The sequence below is a fragment of the Carassius auratus genome, chromosome 1 (genome assembly GCF_003368295.1).
Source record: "Carassius auratus strain Wakin chromosome 1, ASM336829v1, whole genome shotgun sequence".
NCBI classification, from domain to species: Eukaryota; Metazoa; Chordata; class Actinopteri; order Cypriniformes; family Cyprinidae; genus Carassius; species Carassius auratus.
In genome coordinates this window covers 12632235-12652224 of record NC_039243.1, presented here as the reverse complement: position 1 = coordinate 12652224, position 19990 = coordinate 12632235, and the positions used below count along the sequence as shown (strand labels likewise).

Below are 19990 nucleotides of genomic sequence, written 5' to 3'. Positions count from 1 at the left end.
AAGCAGCCTCTGATTGGACAGTTGAGCAGGCGTTCATGAAGCCGTAGCAACAGTGATCAGGAAACAAGTGAGTTTGTTTTCTCTCTGATGTGTACGCTTTTCTGTGGACATAGCTGGTGCTACAGACTAGAGGTACTGGATAACTCGCTAATCGCATGCTCCCAAACTCCTGTAGTTACTAGGTAGGTTTTGTGGCGTTGTCTTGATGTAAACCGTTTTTCTGTAGTCTATCTCATGTGCCGATGGAGCGATGCAGTAGCTGTCAGGCTAACTGAGCTTGCTGATACGTAATGCGAGCCTGCAGGAAGATATGTTTAAACCAATCCTGCTGATTTAACGATTTCTTTCAAGTGCACATTACACAATAGGTGACAGAGCAGTCTTCTGTTTGCTTTTGATTTTACTTTTGATTTTGCTACACGGACGTGACTGATCCCTGATCAGCTGTAAAAGTGACACAGAGGCAATTAAATCTGTAACTAGTGAGTTTTAGCAGTTGGTCCGTTATAAAGGACTAACGTTACACTGAAATGTTTGAGTGACAAAACAACAGATGAATATGCTTTATGACCCATCAGTTCAGAGCTGTTCCAAACACAAAAGCCTTTCTGTGTGCTGTGTAAATTGTTGTGAGCTGAGTTTTCATGATATATAATATCAAACCAAGTGCAGTGGTCATCTAACATCCTTGTTAAGAAAGTTTACCTCAGATTAATCTTCAAATAATAATTGAGCTGAGCATAATATCAGAATGAATCAGAAAAAAATACTGAAGACTGGAGTAATGATGGTGAAAATTCAGCTTTGTCATCACAGCAATACATTATATTGTAAAATATATTAAAACAGAAAATAGTTTTTAAAATTGTTCTATTATATAATATACATTTTTTAAATGTATTTTTGATCAAATGAATACATGAGAGCGTGAGAGTCTTCTTTTGAAAACATTTCAAAAGTGATAGTGTATGTGTCCGGTTTCCAAGGCACACGCTGCAGGTATCTTGCCTCCAAACCCCATCCCCTGCTCTTACGAAGGAGTGTTGCCATGGTGGATGTGAGTAAGTGGCCTCTCTTCACCCTCTTGAGCGCACAGGAGCTCGCCTCCATACGACAGGCATGCATCTTTGGAGCATCTGCGAATGAGGCCATCTATATCACCCACGATGACGAAGTAAGCTGATCAAGAAACTGATAGTCTCTTCTTTATCTGTGTGAGTCTTGGTGGTGTAAGCTTACATGGCCTGTTTTAGTCATTTGTATTGAAAGAATTAAGGTTCGCGAAGGGCTTCTGTACCATCATATGAAAACTAATCTGGATGTCCTGACACAGGTGTACGTGTTGGGTTTGAACTGCAGTAATTGTCTGGGCACTGGAGACAGTCAGAGCACAGTTGTTCCTAAAAAGCTGGACTGTCTGACAGGGAAGAAGCTGGTTAGTTTAAGCTATGGCAGTGGCCCTCATGTTCTGCTGGCTACAGAAGGTAAGTACAAGCTTGAATTCATATATTCTACATAAAACTGAAAGTTTGTTGTTGCTTTGCCTATAGTTAGAGGTGTAATGCGAAATCACTTGCCTGTCTGGATATATTACAGTTCTATTTAAATGTTTAAACATAGTAATGGGTGTGTATTTTATACTATTGCCTTATTCAAAGTGCTTTCTTCTCTTTACAGAGGGGGAGTTGTATGTATGGGGGCATAATGGATACAGTCAGTTGGGCAATGGGACGACCAATCAAGGTGTGTCTCCTATTTTGGTGTCTACTAACCTGCAGAACAAGAGAGTGACTGAAGTTGCCTGTGGTTCTCACCACTCTTTGGCTCTAACCCATGAGGGTGAGGTGAGGCTTGGGAACAGTTTTCCATCACATTTCAATTGAGTATGGAAGCCTGTTTTCACCACTTTGGTAAATGCTTTGATTTATGGCATAATTATGACATTTTTTGTCATAATTGACTTTGTGATTGACTGTTTATTTGTTATGTCATAATTTTGAATTGTATCTTATAAAAAAAAAACTTTATTTGCATAGCGATTTATACAATACAGATTGTGTCAAAGCAGCTGTACAGTGTCAAACAGGAAAACAGTTTGTCAGTAATGCAAGAGGCCTATAACAAACAGTAAATCTTCCAGTTACAGTCAGTTCTTTGATGATTCAGTGATGTCATCATCGCCAAAGGCGACAGTGGCAAGGAACCACAACTCCATCAGTGATAGAAATCACTGACTCCTTGGGAGAAACCAGGCTCAGTTGGGGGGTCAGACGAAACCATCATGGCGTGGTTTAATTCCAGGCTGTAACACATGGCAGATTGTTTCTTGACAGAACCCAGCTAATATGGTTGTACATCCGGATTCTAGTAAGAACTCTAGCTGCTTTGTTTTGGAATAGCTGGAGTTTGTTTATTAAGCGTGCAGATTCAGAACAACCACCCAATAAAGCATTACAATAATCTAACCTTGAGGTCATGAATGCAATAATTAACATTTATGCATTTCTCATGAATTTGATCTTTTATCTCATTAACGCGACATAGTTTCCCACAGATGTGTGAATTAAATCATGTTTTGGTAAATGATCATTATTTTTCATATTTGGTGGAAATGGGCTTCCATACATAAGAGATTGGACATTTAACCTAATATTGATTAGTTTTCTGTCAACAATGCCATTGAAAAATCACAGATGAGTTGCAATAATGTCACATTGTATTATTACATTTAGATATAATCCAGCCTTGACCCAAAAAGAAATAAAAACCTGTTCAAATTGATTAAAAACAGCAGAACATATGCTAGACTAGCAATTGTAACCCCCTTTTTTAAAGTTGGCGAATTTGCTTTACGATGAAACAGCATAATGGGACAGCATATTGTCAGCATAAGTTGTGTTTATCCCAGAATGTCTCTTTTAAAGAAGTATCTCTCCGAGATGTACTCTTTTATTTAGGGCAAGAGAGTTATAGGCTTTAGTGGACCACAGACTGATTCAGCTGTGTTTCTCACATGGAGTTATTTTTATGTCACCTTTTTCCCATTTTGGCTGATTTAAAATTCTGCTTATTGGTTAAAATACCCAGATCAACCTATTGGTGCACAGATATGTCCATTAATTCAGCATGACATACTGTGAATCTGATGGCATGGACTAATCAAATAGTTTCAGAATATAGAGGTTTCTGTTAAAATTGCTGTGTTTCACATGCTAATCTCATAATCCAAGCAAAATCTCTCCTGTTTCTTTTTCATGTAACAATTTGCCTTTTATCAGTCTCTTTAGAAACACTTCAGTAGTAGGTTAAATATGTAGGTTACATTTTAAAGGGTATTAGGTGGATTTAGGTTTGACATAACCCTCCTCTCTTTCCTCATCTGTTTAGCAAGTATAGTTATAGCTGCTTAGCCTCGGTGTGCTCGCTGTAATAAGGAGCATGTGAACTTTTTTGCTAAGCTCTGAGTGCTTTTGTTCTCTCTGTGACTACTAAGATCAGCTCGGGTGTAAAACTCTGTGTTTGTATGTGATAATAATTCATATTTGGCTTCATTAAAAGCTATAGCTGTACCTCAAACACCATGTTCCTAGACAGGTGTTTTTATTAATTAATATTTTTAGCTTAACGTCCCTGCTGATTGATTGTATGTCATCCTAGGTGTTTGCGTGGGGCTACAACAACTGTGGTCAGGTGGGTTCAGGGTCCACCGCCAACCAGCCAGCACCCCGCAAGGTGTCCAACTGTCTGCAGAAGAGAGTGATGGTCAGTATAGCCTGTGGACAGACTTCATCCATGGCTGTGGCGGATAATGGCGAGGTAAGAGATGAAATTAACCTTCCTGTTTATGGAAATATGCATCGTGCTATGTAAAATATTGTGTTGTAGCTGGGTTGCTTGTTTGTTAATGGTGAAATGTGTGTGCATTTCAGGTTTATGGCTGGGGTTACAATGGCAACGGCCAGCTAGGGTTAGGCAACAATGGGAACCAGCTGACACCATGTCATTTGATTGCGCTACAAGGCTTCTGTGTGGTTCAGGTACGAAACACAAGATCTGCCATGTTTTCACTCAGATTATTAGATGTACGTGAAATAATATGGTAATATATACTACCATTCAAATGATTGAGGTCAATAAGATTATTGTTTGAAAGAAAGTAATACATTTATTTCGTAAGAATTCAAAAGCAGTTGATCAAGAGTGTCAGTAAAGGCATTTATAATTTTTTACAAAAGATTTCTATTCCAAAAGAAAGCTGTTCTTCTAAATAACTGTTCATTAAAGAATCCTACAAATTATTTTTCCACAAAAATATAAGAAATGTTTCTTGAGCACCAAATCATTATATCGGAAAGATTTCTGATTAGTCACGTGACAGGAATAAGTATTGTCTATTTTAAATATTAAAATAGAAGATTAATTTTCATTTGTAATATGATTTAATGGTACTGTTTTTACTGTATGATCAATTCAAATAAATAAAGGGTTGGTGAGCATAAGATACTTCAGAAACATTTTTTTAAAATGTACCGGCCAAACCTTTGAACAGGAGTGCACATAAACACAAGAATTGACAATGAAGAAACAAGCATTTCGTTTTTCCACACAACTCATTTGATTAATATTGATTTTTTTTTTATGTAAATGAATGGAAAAATTGTAAAACATGTCACTGTGTCACTTTAACAGATTGCTTCAGGTTATGCTCATTCTCTAGCACTGACCGATGAGGGCCTACTTTATGCATGGGGGTCCAACACTTACGGCCAGCTGGGCACTGGCAACAAGAGCAACCAGCTCGGCCCTGTACAGGTCATGGCTGAGAAAGAAAGGTAAAGGGCTTTCATTCACTGACTCGGTTCTAAAAGGTGCTATTGTTAACTAAAAAAAAAAAATCAAGAATTGTTGCCTTGGCAGAATAACTGAAATAAAGTAATTTTACTTTAAGGTATAAACATTTCTAAAACTGAAATAAAATTAAATTAAAGCTAAATAATAATTAAAAAGAAAACTGATCATATAAAAATAAAAAAGCTTATTCTAAATATTAATTAATACTACAATAGCAAGTAAATAATACTAAATGATCACTGTTCCAAATACCATATACAGCCTTTTTATACAGTATATAGTGTCCTAACCTTCAAACTATTTTGAAATCAAATTTGGAATCAAAAGCTAACAATGTGAAACTCTTTAAGTACAAAAAATCCATACCATTCAAAATACTGAGTAAAAAAGTCATTTTCTTAAATACTATATTGTCTGAAATATATTTGTAATCAACAATTTTCCTGATTCTGTAATTTTGTTTTTCCCCACTGATTCCTTACTAACACTTACAGAATATCCCAAATCCCCAGTGCTTGAAACAGCCTTTGTGTCAAAAGCCTTCCATGAAATGTTTCTATCATGTGGAGTGCATGATGTTGACGTTTGCATTTTTTCAGACTGAGTTTGTCATTGTTAGTGTGAATTGTTGCAACCCAGGGAGATTTCCTGTTGGTCTAGCGAGAGCTTCCTGTAAGTCATCCTGTTTCGGGTGTAGTTTAAAGGGTAGCTTTCTTGTACTAACTCTGTGGATAAACTACAGTTATCTCTGCTAATGTCAGATTGGTTTAAATAGAAGGAAATGCATAATAACTGAAAATCAACTCAGTAATCTCTAATGCAGTGTTATAAATGCTCTCCACCACCTTGGCCTCCTGCGTGTCTTCCTGCTGTTTTGACTCCGCCCCTTCCCTCCACCAGGATTGTGGAGATCGCCGCCTGTCACTCCACACACACCTCTGCAGCAAAGACCCAGAGCGGTCAGGTGTTCATGTGGGGTCAGTGCCGGGGACAGCCCATCGTGCTGCCGCACCTCACACACTTCACCAGCACGGACGACGTCTTCTCCTGCTTCGCCACGCCATCTGTGATGTGGCGGATGATTTCCATGGGTGAGTTTGTGTTGTCATCTGTCATTGTTCTGATGTCTAGTTCTCTTTGGCTGCTCTGTTGTTTGAATCTCAATGTTATTTAATGTGCATTAAAACAGAAACAGATTCTGCAGAAACTGCTGTTACATAGCTGCTGTATTTGTTATCAGAGCATGATGACTTCCTGACCGTGGCCCAGTCCCTTAAAAAAGAGTTTGACAGTCCTGAGACCTCTGACCTCAAATTCAGCATTGACGGGAAGTACATCCATGTCCACAAAGCTGTTCTCAAAATCAGGTGATGTCCTCATGGTTAATAACTGGTGTATTAATGTGCTCACTTGGTTACTGCTAATTACAACTTTATTCTCTTTTATACCATTTCTGTCTCCTGATTTCAGGTGCGAGCACTTCAGATCAATGTTTCAGTCGCACTGGAATGAGAACATGAAGGAAGTGATTGAGATCGACCAGTTCTCGTACCCGGTGTACCGCTCTTTCCTGGAGTTCCTCTACACAGACAGTGTGGATCTTCCTCCTGAGGACGCCATTGGTGCGTTCATTTTAGGACTTGAGAAATATTCCAGCGAACTTATTGATGAGTTTAAGAAACCCTTTAAAATGGACCGAAACTTCACCAAGTAGAAAAAGCCTCTTTCTCTTACCTAGTGGACTCCTATCTCATTTTTGTTGCCAGGTTGCAGTTCACTTTCCATTCACACAAATTGTTCTATGGACTATATGTCTCTAAAATAATCTATAAAGTGAAATATTATTGATTTTTATTTTTATTAAAAATAGTAAAAATAATATATGAATCATTATTATTACTATTGTTATTTACAATAATATAATTATCCCAACAACAATGATAACAGTAATACATCAGTAATCATTTGTTGTTGTTATTAACAATAGAATAGTTGTCACTTACAATAACAACAATACACCAGTAATAGTTAATTATTAGTATTTACAGTAATATCATTGATTTTATTTTCAACAATACATTGATAATGATTAGTTATTATTATTTACATGAATATAATTCTTATTTACAATATCAATAATAGCAGTAAATCAATAATTATCAGTTGTTGTTATTATTAACAATACTTTAAAATTGTTAAGATAACCAAGTTTCGTATTCTATGCTTTATCTCCTGCTGTTTTAAAGGGTTAGTTCACCCAAATATTAAAATTATGTCATTAATGACTCACCCTCATGTCGTTCCAAACACATAAGACCTCCGTTTATCTTTGGAACACGGTTAAGATATTTTAGATTTAGTCCGAGAGCTCTCAGTCCCTCCACTGAAACTGTGTGTACGGTATACTGTCCAGAAAGGTAAGAAAAACATCATCAAAGTAGTCCATGTGACATCAGAGGTTCAGTTAGAATTTGTTGAAGTATCGAAAATACATTTTGGTCCAAAAATAACAAAAATTATGACTTTATTCAGCATTGTCTTCTCTTCTGTGTCTGTTGTGAGTGCGTTCACAACAGTGCCCTGACGCTGCTGACATGTTATCTTTGTTATTGGGCGCACCAGAAAACATGTCAGCAGCATCATTAATGACATAATTTTCATTTTTGGGTGACCTTTAACAACCAAAAACATTTGGAATTGTAAAAATTAAGTTAACCATGTTTTTACAAAGTATGTTATAAAACAAAAGAAAATTCAGGATGGTCAGAACATTTTTTTTAATAGTAATCATAAATGGATTTGGATGTCTCTCACAGGGTTATTGGATCTGGCAACCTCATACTGTGAAAACAGGCTGAAGAAGTTGTGCCAACATATCATAAAGAGAGGAATCACTGTGGAGAACGCTTTCTCTCTGCTGTCTGCTGCCATCAGATATGATGCTGAGGTAACGGTACACCTCTCTGGACACATGGCTTGTCAGAGCACTTAAGCAGACACCTGTTTTAGCTCCTTTCTGTCTTATTTTGTTTGTTTGCTCTTTGCAATTAAACGACAAGTAAAATCCTTTTGAAAGGTAATACCGAAACTCAATATTGTAAGCTTGTAATGCTAATCATGGATGGTAATGTTGATTGTTCTTGCTCGCTTGTTGGTTCACTCATAATTGCACATTCATGCTTTCTTTCATGTGAAGGATCTAGAGGATTTCTGTTTTAAATTCTGTGTGAACCACTTGACTGAGGTCACGCAGACAGCTGCGTTCTGGCAGATCGACGGCAACATGCTGAAGGAGTTTATCTCCAGAGCCGGCCACTGTGGAGCCTTCAAAAACTGACTCAGACTGCCCCCAGATACACAGCGCTCAAAGTATTAGACAAGGAACCCATCTGTTACCCATCTGTCCTCCTCACAGCTAGTGGGCGCTGTGACACCAGACAGTCTTTAACACACAGCGCCCCCTGTTGAGTAGGAGAGGAACTTCATGAAGAAGAGACGATGTCTGTGTTAGTCTCATCTACAACCATTTCATACTCATCTGTTACATAAGATAGTTGATTGCCAAGTGCTAATGACAGAGTGTTAGCACACTGTAATAAAATGGGAGTGTGTTTGAGCCAAACAGAGGCAGAATTTAATTGTATTACTTAAACATGCACCACTAAAAAGCTGACAAAGAGACTAATTCATTGTTTTCATTCTGTTTTGTACCTTATACGTTTTTGCACCGGTCACTAATCAGACTTGTTTTCTTGCAGTGATGCAGTGCATTGATTGTTTTCTGTTGGCTGGGATCTGTAAATGTGCATTATATCAGATACAGTCAGAAGAACGTAGTGATCTGGCTCTTTATGTTGTTGACTCAGTTTTGTCTAAATGTTATTGACCAAAATAATTTCTGTTATGTGATGTTTTTGTTTTTGCTTGATTTGAGTCTTTAAGCCTTTTCTTCAGATTAGGAAGACCACTGTTTGCTATCGCTTGGTTTAGTCTCTGCCGCCACTGTGAATGACTAAAGCTTAACTTAGTAATTAAGCTTGCACTTAACCAGTCTGATGTTTAAATTTGCTAAAATATAAGTATTATTCATAGTTGCACTAGTAGTTTCCTGTACAGGAGCTGCTCATGTAAGATCACTAGAGAGGGAATATGACTCTTTACAGCTGCACATTATTATAGGTGTGAAACACTTAGATTTCATAATGCTAATGGCTATGGTAAGATTTATTTTTAATTTTTTGTTACATATTAACCAACTGTATTTGTTTTTCCACATGTATATACTGTACAGTTTTTACATTCATTTTGTAAAATAATCTGTGCACATTATGTGTGCAACAGTTTCTCTTGTAAGTTATAAAACCTGATACTATAAAGATAAATAAAGCTTTTATGATAAGTTGCACTGGGTATTTTTTTTTATTATTATTATTATGTATGCCAATATGCCAGCATATTTATTTTCTGTAGATGTATCTATTTAGAGTGTAAAACATGAAATATGGAAATATTTGCGTTTAACTTCATAACACAAATCAGATCATGCCTTTATTAAAAATTATTTAATATTAGAATTATAACGTGAATATAATTATTAAATGTATTTTAAATTATTTAATAATTTCATTAATAATTCATTTGAACAATAGCATTGTTTTTTTATATAAATGTGCTAAAATAAAGTTAATCAGCTAAATAAGTTTATTTAAATATAGCTAAAATAAATTTATTTCAACGACTTAGGCTACCATAAAAAAATATTGTAAATTCAATTAATCATTTTTTTTTTTCAGTGGTTCCAGAAATGAAGTAGACACACCCACCTAATTCCCAGGGTTGGCTATTTCAGCTACGCCCTTTAGCTGGTGTGTAAAATAATATTTTATAATATAAGAGATAAGATGTATACTGTCTCATTCTACCACTGATTTATATGCCATCAGTCAAATAGATTCAGGAGTCTTGTGTGGAAAAACTTGACTGTTCTGCCCAGATCTGAACCCCACTGAAGACTTTTGTGAGTCAGACTGACTCCCAGCATCACTTATGCTCCTGTGACTGGATGATAGCAAATCCCTGCATTCATCTTCCAGTGTTTTGGAGAAGCTGCAAGAAAAGATCAACTGTCTGCCTTTAAGAACAGGTGACCCGCCCACTGGTGACGTCAGCGCAAATAGGAAGAGGACGGTCTGTTGTTGTTCTGGCCTGTTTAGTCAATGACAGGTCAACGTTGATCGCGGTTGAATGGCAGCATCCGACAGTCGGCGGTCTCAACGGGATTTCGAGGGAAATAGATCAATTCCAAACGGCGAGGAAGAGCGTAATGTGAGGGATACCGGAGTACAGACGGATACCAGAGTTCAAGGTTAGATCAGCCTTATGGTAATCAGACCTCAGTGGATGGCCCAACTTTACTGTGTTTGGCCAAAGGCGCTTCGTTTCTTCAGACCCGTTTCAGTTTTTCATTAAAGATTGTTCTTTATTTTTGTCAACATTTCTTAGCAGGCATTTATATATTTTATTTATATTCGTATTTTACATCTATGTCAGCAACTATTTTTTAAGAGGTAACGCTATTACTGACTGATCAATATTGCTTTTTTACAATACTGTTGTATAAAAGCAATAACCGAGTTTGGATATGCAGAACCGATCATTTTATTTTTTTGAAGAAATTAATGAATAAAATAAACCCACCCCATTAAACTACATCAATAAGAAATCCAAACAGAATATTTCAAATGTATTGCTATTAATAATAATAAAAAATAACAGCAATAATACATTTTAGAAATATTATTATATTCTATCAGAGATTAAATTATAATACGACCCAAATCTCTATGTCACTGTGTGGGAAGTTGTGCATAACGCCACCCAAATGTTCACGCAAAGACAGAAGCATGATGTGGAGATTCTGTGTTTCATGGAGAAAGTGAAACTACTTTGTTTGGCCTTCCAAAAGAGGACAGTACTAGAAATCAGTGTTTAAATTTTATGTACAACACTGTTCCAGAACAATACAACCCAAATTTTCAAGTGTGTGCAGTGCATTTTACGAAGAAAGTTTCCTGAACCTGGTAAGGGGCGTAACATTTCTGTCACACGCTTGAGGTATTCAGCCAATCACAACGCACTGGATCTCTGGCCAATCAGAGTAAACGTGCTTTTCAGTAAAATTAGCTTTGTAAAAATGACTTGTTTCAGAAAGGCAGGGCACAGAGGAGCACCAATAATGTACCTTAATCTCAGTCTTTTTCTTCTTTCTTTTTTATTTTATTATTATGCACTTATTATGTTTAAAAGTGAAAAAAAAAACAAGATAAAAAAAATTAAGAATTGAAAATACATTTATTTTGAACTTTGATTTGAGCTAAGTTTAAATTATCACTCCTAAAACACCATGGTTTATCGGTTTTCCGTTTATCTCAATTGCTTTGCACATCCCTTTCATAACACTGAAAATGTGATTTTTAGTAGTTAAGCAAATTTTTTCTTCTTCTGTTCACAAATGTCCTATATTTTTTTGTTTCAGGTCATGGACCTCGACTGTCCAAAGCCAACCTCTTCACATTGTTGAGTCTATGGATGGAACTTTTCCCAAAGAAAGAGCCACAGCAACGAGAGAATGATACTGTATGAATATTTTTATTTCCTCTTAAGCAGGGTTATTTAAATCTTGCCCTGGAGGTCCAATGCGGTGCAGAGTTTGGCTGCAACCCTGATCAAAGATGATCCCGAAAACATTGTTTAGAGCTAAACTCTGCACCTCATTGGCCTTCCAGGGCAAGATTTGAATAACCCCGCTCTAAAGCAGTCCTTTGTGTTTCAAAAACATTTGGCGGTTTCTCAATTCCAAGAACCCAAAGAACGAACTTGTGTTGTGGTGTAGACCGGTCTTGCCAAGCTTTCTTGGAAGAATGAACCTGGAAGGACGCGAGAACACACCCTTATGATTATTGAGATATGCTGCATTTAACTATGACTAAGATTAATTTTAATATGCCAATAAAACTACTGCAGACTTTCTCCGTGTCATAAAACTTTATTAAAATTTAGTAAAACGAAACAATAAATGTTTACTTCCAAGAGCCGTCAAGCATTTGCGATAGCGAGTTTATAGCTTGCAGGTTCTCGTACACCGGCCGCCTGCAGCGTCTTCTGGGATTTCTAACGGCTGGATTCTCTCAAGTCTGCACTCGATGCATCCTCGATATCAAGAACACATCCGGGCACTTCCATGCGTTCTCTGTACTTGCATTTTGAGAATTGGAATTGAACTTCGACAGTTAATGATGACGTATAGCGAGAACACAAGGACGCAAGACCGCTAAAGAACGCATATTGAGAAACAGCCATTGACCTTAAATGCAGATGAGAACTTATAAAGTAAAAAAGTGTTAGAAATTCTATGTAACAGTGTAAAATGTCTGATTTTTATATATTTATGGGGGAAAAAAACACACACAACAACAGAATTATTATTGGAAACCTGTTTCTCACATGAAAGAGTCCCTCTTTTACATATAATGACTCATGTGTAATAATGAAATGCTAATTAACTTGTAGTGTGTATGAACTAGACAGGCTGCTACATCCTATGACTCACTGGCTTTATGGATATATAAATAATGAGAAGTATCATATTTTCATCCAGGCTAGAGACACTGGTCTTGTGGTGGTCCATGAGCGCAGGGTTCTGGGTCTGCATTGCTCCAGTGTGCATTTACATGCAGGACAGGTGGCTGTGGTCAAACATGGCCCCAGACTGAAGGAATGTGATCTCTACTTCTCCAGAAAACCCTGTTCAACCTGCCTCAAAATGCTCATCAACGGTAAGATCATACCTGCGCTGTATAACTATATAAAAAAAAAAAAAAAAAAAAAAGTTATGCATATCATATTACATTTAAAATAATCTTATATTTCATTTATTTTATACATTTTTAATACATTAATATTTAACTGCCACCCTCTCTCTCCTCTTTTTTTATTCAGCTGGTGTGAGCAGGATATCATACTGGCCCGGTGATGCTGAGATCAGTTTGCTGTCAGGTAAACATGATCATAATGACTCCAGTCACCAGGAAGCCATCTTTGATGCAACAGCTGCAGAGAGACTGAAGTCTAACAGCAGACCCCACATCTGTGTGCTCCTGCAGCCTCTGGACTGCACCATGCAGCAGTTCGTGGATGAAACGTCTCAAAAGTGTGATTTCCTTGGGAAGATTGCTACGGACAATCCTACTCTCAATGTTAAGGATCTCTTTAGAAGGGAATGGTGGAACAACTTGGATGATTTCTTGGAAAAGTTGTTTATAAATGACGAGGAGCAGCATAAGTATGTGCTAAACAAGATGGGACTGGATAACTTTTGTGCGGAACCAAATTTTAGTAACTTAAGGCAGCACATGAGGAATCTCATTAGGATTTTGGCATCTGCCGCTGCAAGCGTTCCGGTTTTAGAAGAAAATTATGGTTTCTTCATGACAGAGCCTTTAGGGACGGGTTCTCCAGCTTTGCCTCAGGATGTGGTGCGACACTGTATCATACAGGCCAGATTACTGGCATGTAGAACAGGTGAATTCTGTTGAAATACCTTTTTTTCTTACATATTTTTCACTTGTTTGATTTAATAAACATCAAATTGTTCAGCTTATATCAAAAACACAAAAATCAAGAAACTAAAAATGATGGCAGAAAGTGACAACATGATCTAGTGTCCCTAAAAATGTGAATGGTTGGCATAAAGATCTGAAGCATCAGATCTGGTTTAGTTAAAAGTAAATTAAAATCACAAGGTAGCAAAAGCAACAACAATTCTTGTTGTCTATATCCTGATCTCTTAGTAAAATATTATTTTAGTTACATGCTATGGGGGAAATTCCTGTTTACTCTGATACTGAAGCCTGTTTTTCTTTTCCACGTTCTTGTAACTGCATGAACCAATGGCACTTTAACCAATCAAAAGGGGTGAAGCTAATTGCTATACAAGTCTGTTCTGAGTGCCATTTCATCAGAATCTTTCTACTTCAGTGCCGAAGATCGTCTCCTTCCTGGACTCTGAAGAAACAGCAGAAGCAAGAAGCGGAAGCAAGAAGCTCAACCTGCGGCCATCCTGCATCTATTAGATCAAATTTCTGAGCACATTTCCCAGCGGCGTTGTTGCTAATGTCGCATCTTGAATGTGGCTCTTTGCAGGGACCCCCTGCAAGATGCAGGTATGGTGAGTACTTTGCCTGTCTGGGCAGCATCCATGCAGAGGCTGTGCTCAACAGGACGGATTGCTGTCACTGCGAGAGCATGAGTTTCATCCTTCTCTGCTTGTGAATCACCTTCTTCCATGAAGGTGGTCCTCCCCTGCCTGCTCTCCCATTTCTTCCCTCTCTAGAGTGTAGGAGGAAGAAGCAGCGGGGCTCAAACATCGGCTCGAGCGAATTCATGCTGGCACAGGTCCCACATGCTTCACTCCCCACAACACCTCGACTCACCTGTGTGCTTCTCATGTGAGTCTCAGTGCCCCTAATTAGCAGCAAGTGGCTTGATTTGCTTCCGTGGGTCTGAGGAGGATGTTGTTGTGGATGACTTGATGATCTTCAGATCATTTGACTTGATGAAGGAGTGGGCATGTTCTGGTGAAGATCTTGACACCCTCCCTTTGACACAAACAACACTGCAGAGTGTGGACGCCCAGCTGTCCTCACCAAGGCTGTGGAGGATCTCAGTCTAGCCTGGTTGGCGCTGTAAGAGCCCTTCTCCGCTCTTTTTGTACGAGTGGTACCTGTGATTCTGCCAAAACATCTCCGCACCATGGACAAGTCCGGCCAGTGTTCTGATGCCTTTAGAGAGCTGCTCACAGCAACTGACTTGGCTCTAGGCTCTGAGACTCAGAAGCCATCCTGATATCAACACAGAGAGGAAGATGAGAGGATGAGTTCTCACCTAGGCTGGATCTCCTTCAAAGAAGTCTTGTGCTCACTCTCTATCCCACTGCTTAACTCTGAGCGATGGAAGCTCCATTCAGATTGGGCCTGTCTTTCTTATTCAGGGTGCAGCCAAGCAAAATTCCATTGTGATAGCAAACCCACTTACTTAAAAGACATTTCTCCTGTTCTTATTATCCACCAATGTCAGTTCCCCGCCCTCATGCAGCGAACTGCCATTTGAAAAACTCAGACCACTTGCCGTTTGTCTCCAAGCTTGGAAAGCCATCCCAGATGCGTCAAGTTGGGTTCTAAAGACTATAGAACGAGGCTAATTGTTCCATTTTACTCGCAGTCCACCTCACTTCAGAGGTACGTTATGGGACAACGATGCTCATTGTCTCCAATCTGAAGTACAAACACTGCCTGCAAAAGGAGCCATGGAAACTGGAATGGAAATTCTAGCGAACAGCAAGTTGGGCTTTTACAGCTGTCATTTCCTTGTTCCCAAGAAAGATGGTGGGTTCAGGTCCATTCTCAATCTCAGGCATTTGAACTGCTCACTCATGAGATGCCCGTTCAAGATGCTGAATTTGAAACAGATCCTTTTACATGTATGCCCCAGGGAGTGTTTTTTTTTATTATTATTGGTGGATCTGAAAGTTGCTTACTTTCACATCCAGATAGCCCCCCAGCACAGACCGTTCTTGAGATTCATGTTTAAGGCAGTGGCCTGTCAATATACCGTACTGGACAACATGAGGGTGTTGGTGTCTCATTTTTAGCTTATGCTTACGAGAGTCCACTGGGTTCACAGAGTGGCTTCATTCTGCACTTGCTTATAGCATGGTGCAATTGGATGCATTCCCCTATAGCATGTAACGTATCGGGAGAGACCGTTTGAAAGGGAACACTCTGGTTACTTATATAACTTCAAAGATAAGGGAACGAGCGTTGCATAAGAGTCAATGACTGTCACTATCAGTCAAAAGATTCTGACAAAATGGTGCTCAGAGTTTACCTCCATAGTGTGTAATGCAACACTTCCTTTATCTCAAGGAACCAAGGTTATGTAAGTAACCAGAGGTTATTGAAAAAGAAAAAAGAAACGTAGAGCAGGACTTATTTTCTGGCCATCAGGTGTTGATTGGATGGAGGCAGATCTGATTGCAAGTTTGCAGTCAACTGTAAGGCAGGACAGGATTTAAGGAGACTGAATGATTGAAGAATTCTAGCTTATATCACAAGATAAGTCTTGTTTCAATGTAAAGTTGAGACTTTTTATTAGATATAAAATTTCGTTTTCATTTCATGCCAACTTCAAGCCATTTGTAACACAAATGTAGCTACACAATTACCAGCAAGTAGGAAGTAAAGTGCTAGCGTTTTTGCTCAGTGAGGGATTGATGGTTAGCTTACCTGAGGGTGAAACACTTTCACCGCTAGCAATTTTTTAATTGATGCATAATAGTATGGCGTATTTCCCTGTCAAATGTCGGGAGCGAATCTCTTGCTAAGAATTTTCTTTGGACTTGCTCTGAGAGTATGCCTGCACTTAAAACGTGTTCAGTGCAATCGCAAATCTCTCCTCTTCGTTTAAAGTAAGCGTGTATGTGCTTAGACTGTGTCCCGTGCATTCACGAATGGCCAAGTACTCTTCTCTTCGATTTCTTTTTCCTTGCTCTTGGCATAAACGCTGTCAAAATGGCAACAACCAATCAGAAATAGGCTTCAACGACTGACCAATGAAAACGCGACATTGTACATGGAATCTTATTGGTTGTTATTGAACCGCACATGGAACACATGGAATAAGTTCACTGAAGTTCAGTCAAGACAATACATTTGACATATTTAACATCAAAACAAATAAAACTGGTTACCTGAGATGGTCGATTCGGCGGATCCATCTCGGCTCGTCTTGATTGAACTTCAGTGAACTTATTCCATGTGTTCCATGTGCGGTTCAATAACAACCAATAAGATTCCATGTACAATGTCGCGTTTTCACGCACGGGACACAGTCTAAGCACATACACGCTTACTTTAAAGGGGGGGTGAAATGCTATTTCATGCATACTGAGTTTTTTACACTGTTAAAGAGTTGGATTCCCATGCTAAACATGGACAAAGTTTCAAAAATTAAGTTGTACGTTTGAAGGAGTATTTTTGGAACAAAAATCTTTCTGTATTAATGCACTGCTTACTGGCACACACACACATATCGGAAATCGCGCAGCTCACACATCCAGGAGAAAATAAACTTGTCAACGCTGCCCCACGACTTTTATTAAATAAAGTTTAAATACTGAATGGCAACATTATATTTTCAAGTGACGAGAGGATACAATTGCTGTTTTTAACTTCCATTTCTCTCTCTCGGTCTCTCTCTCTCTCTCTCTCTCTCTCTCTCTCTCTCTCTCTCTCTCGAATAGGCAATATTTGAGAAAATGGTTTAGCGATTTCTAAATATCGTGGGGATTAGCCCCCATCAGTGTCTACGGCAGTTATTGCCCTGAACAGACATATGCTGTGGCATCATGCAGTCTGTAATGATATGACATTAGCAAATATTAGCGATTTTTTGCAAACATTTCTTTGAGTAACACAACCGTTAATATGAACACAATTGAATGTAACATAACACAAATGATTACTTATCGTTAAAATTTTTATTTATGCCAACACTTACATTAATGTGTCTTTTTGTTAGTTGTAGCAGCCATGTTGCCGAGATAATTCATACCCCTTCTTTGAAGTATGGTCCTGAAAAATCTTCGTTTAAATGGCTATCTGGCCCTTCCCCTTACCCCTACCCCTCCAAACAAAAGAGAATCAAGACACCCCTACCCCTTCTCGTGAATGCGCGAAACGGAGGGGTAGGGGAAAGGGGAAGGGCTAAGGGGTAGAATTGGGATTGGGCCGAAGTGTTGTCTCGTAAATTACGCAAAATTCCGAGATTGAACCATATTTTGAAATCTTGATAATATCATTCTGAAAATATTATCTAACATCATGGAATGTTATAAAGTGACAGCCCAACTAGTCCATTGCTAACATTGTTGTTTTCCTGCCAAAATTATATAATTTCCTGGAGGATGATGTCAGGGTGCAAAGTAAAACTGAGGATGCAGTTCAAATGTTTTCAGTTTTTGTGTGTTGTCTCTTTATCTAGAGGATCCTAAAGTGGGAGTTGGTGCTGTTATTTGGGCCGAGGGCAAACAGGTGAGCCAAAAACTCAAATAAATAAAACAAATTACTTTATGAATTTATAAATGTGTTTTAAATAAAGAACACCTCTCTTATTTTCTCCTTAAACTACCTCTAGTCACAATGTGATGGCACAGGTCAGCTTTACTTAGTGGGCTGTGGTTACAACGCCTATCCAGTGGGCTCACAGTATGCAGAGTATCCTCAGATGGATCACAAGCAAGAGGAGAGACAGAACAGGAAGTACAGATACATCCTCCATGCTGAGCAGAACGCAATCACATTCAGGTGAGTCTCGTGGAAAGGATCTGTCAGAACAACACTTGGCAACAACATCAGCTGATCATCCGTTCACGCTGGAGATGTGCAGTATTTGATATGCACTGACAGTGTTTGTAAAGAACTCTGAATATCAGGCCATTTGAATGCTCAAATAAATGAATTAATTATATTTCCCGCCTTCTCCTTTTGTGTCCCTCCAATCTACAGGAGTGCAGAGATAAAAGAGGAGGAGAACACAATGCTATTTGTGACCAAATGCCCATGCGATGAGTGTGTCCCTCTGATAGGCTGCGCTGGAATAAAGCAGATCTACACCACAGATCTGGACAGCAAAAAAGTCAAAAACGACATCTCCTACCTCAGGTTTGACAAACTCAAGGGCGTCCAGAAGTTTATTGTAAGTGCAGCTTTAATCATTCAATTATGATGATGATAAATTATGAATTTAATGAAAACACAGTGGTGTGGTATTTTTCTTTTTCTTTCATTTGAACATTTATGATATTTAACTATAATATATATATATATATATATATATATATATATATATTATAGAAATAAAATTTATAAATATATATGAAACTATTATACTTGAAAATGTACTCAAAAAAAATATAAATATATTTTTTCAGTGGCAGCAGAAATCTTCTGCTAGACATATTTCAGAACAAGCTGCTCCCCCCACAGCAAGTAAGTGTTTTTGTGTCTCAATAAAAAACAGCAAAAAAAGTTTCTCATTAAGTTTCTCAATAACTGGATGGGGAAAACCATCTACCTTTCTGAACCCATTGTTTATCAGTGTCAAAAATCTTTTTTTTTCATTAGTGACGTTTTAATTAGTGTTGTAGTTCAGATTTGTAGGTATTTGTGAATTTCCCAAAAAGGATTCCATACCATCTACCCTTGTACACACTTTATGATTATTAAGTGTTTATTTTTAATCTTTTGCAGATGGCTACATGAAACGAAAAGAAGAAGAAACTCATTTTCAGTGCAATAAGAGACTGAGATCATAGAAGTCATTTCAAAAGCTGCTCTCCTGTCATTATGACAGCAACGAGATGTTCAAATGTGACTTTCATTTCCTGGTGAAGAACTTTAGTTCACCTGCAGCATGATTTGAATCAACATTGTTTTATTATTACAATACAGCATAAAAGAGGGAAAATGTTTTATGCTTTTACCAGTTTACCAGTACATCTTGTTGTAAGTTTAATTATATGCATTTTAGAAATGGGATTTGGGTCTAAAGGTTTTCAAATTGCACACAACAAAGATTTTAAACGTAAAAATTTAAAGGACAAGCAAAACTGTCCATTAAAAGTACACAAAATATATTACCATTTAAATGTGTTCTTAATTTACAGTCTACAGTATATATACCTAATGTTTTTTTCTTTGAAGAAAAAAAATAAAAAGTCACTAACACAGTTGGCTTTTTTGGGTTTGATTTCAGATAAACTACACCTGTATATGTAGCAGGAAAAATCTGAATTAAAATCTTGAACACATGGTTTGGCATTTTCAGTGTTACTGCTGACAAATATATTAAAATTTAACTTCATGAAAATAATTTGAAAATAGTAGCCTTAGATTATAAATTAATTTGCTTCACACTGATGGGTGTAAACCACCAAAACATATTTCATCCTATAATCCTAAGGATGATAGTAATAAAACAATCAACTGCAGAGGAAAAAAAGAATGAAATTTAATGAATTTTC

At 37.8% G+C, this 19990-nt stretch overlaps 2 protein-coding genes across 4 annotated transcripts; both read left to right on the top strand.

Moving 5' to 3' along the window:
- Positions 1–20: 20 nt before the first annotated feature.
- On the top strand, positions 21–9078 carry LOC113066089 (RCC1 and BTB domain-containing protein 1-like). 3 transcript variants are annotated; one of them, XM_026237931.1, is made up of 12 exons: positions 21–67; positions 987–1174; positions 1334–1484; positions 1678–1844; positions 3658–3816; positions 3930–4037; positions 4690–4832; positions 5752–5942; positions 6092–6218; positions 6322–6473; positions 7668–7798; positions 8048–9078. In XM_026237931.1, the coding sequence occupies exons 2-12, from the start codon at positions 1049–1051 to the stop codon at positions 8186–8188; spliced, it is 1596 nt and encodes a 531-aa protein (XP_026093716.1). In that variant the 5' UTR covers positions 21–67; positions 987–1048; the 3' UTR covers positions 8189–9078. The 3 variants fall into 3 exon arrangements, with proteins under 3 accessions (XP_026093716.1, XP_026093625.1, XP_026093543.1); XM_026237840.1 differs by having other exon boundaries at positions 28–132; XM_026237758.1 differs by having other exon boundaries at positions 28–182.
- A 930-nt stretch (positions 9079–10008) lies between these two features.
- Positions 10009–19696, top strand: cdadc1 (cytidine and dCMP deaminase domain containing 1). Its single transcript, XM_026237512.1, has 9 exons — positions 10009–10216; positions 11387–11487; positions 12509–12686; positions 12850–13431; positions 17950–17999; positions 18103–18272; positions 18474–18663; positions 18899–18956; positions 19218–19696. Exons 1-9 carry the CDS (start codon positions 10096–10098, stop codon positions 19280–19282), a joined length of 1515 nt encoding a protein of 504 aa, XP_026093297.1. The 5' UTR covers positions 10009–10095; the 3' UTR covers positions 19283–19696.
- The last annotated feature ends 294 nt before the right edge of the window (positions 19697–19990 follow it).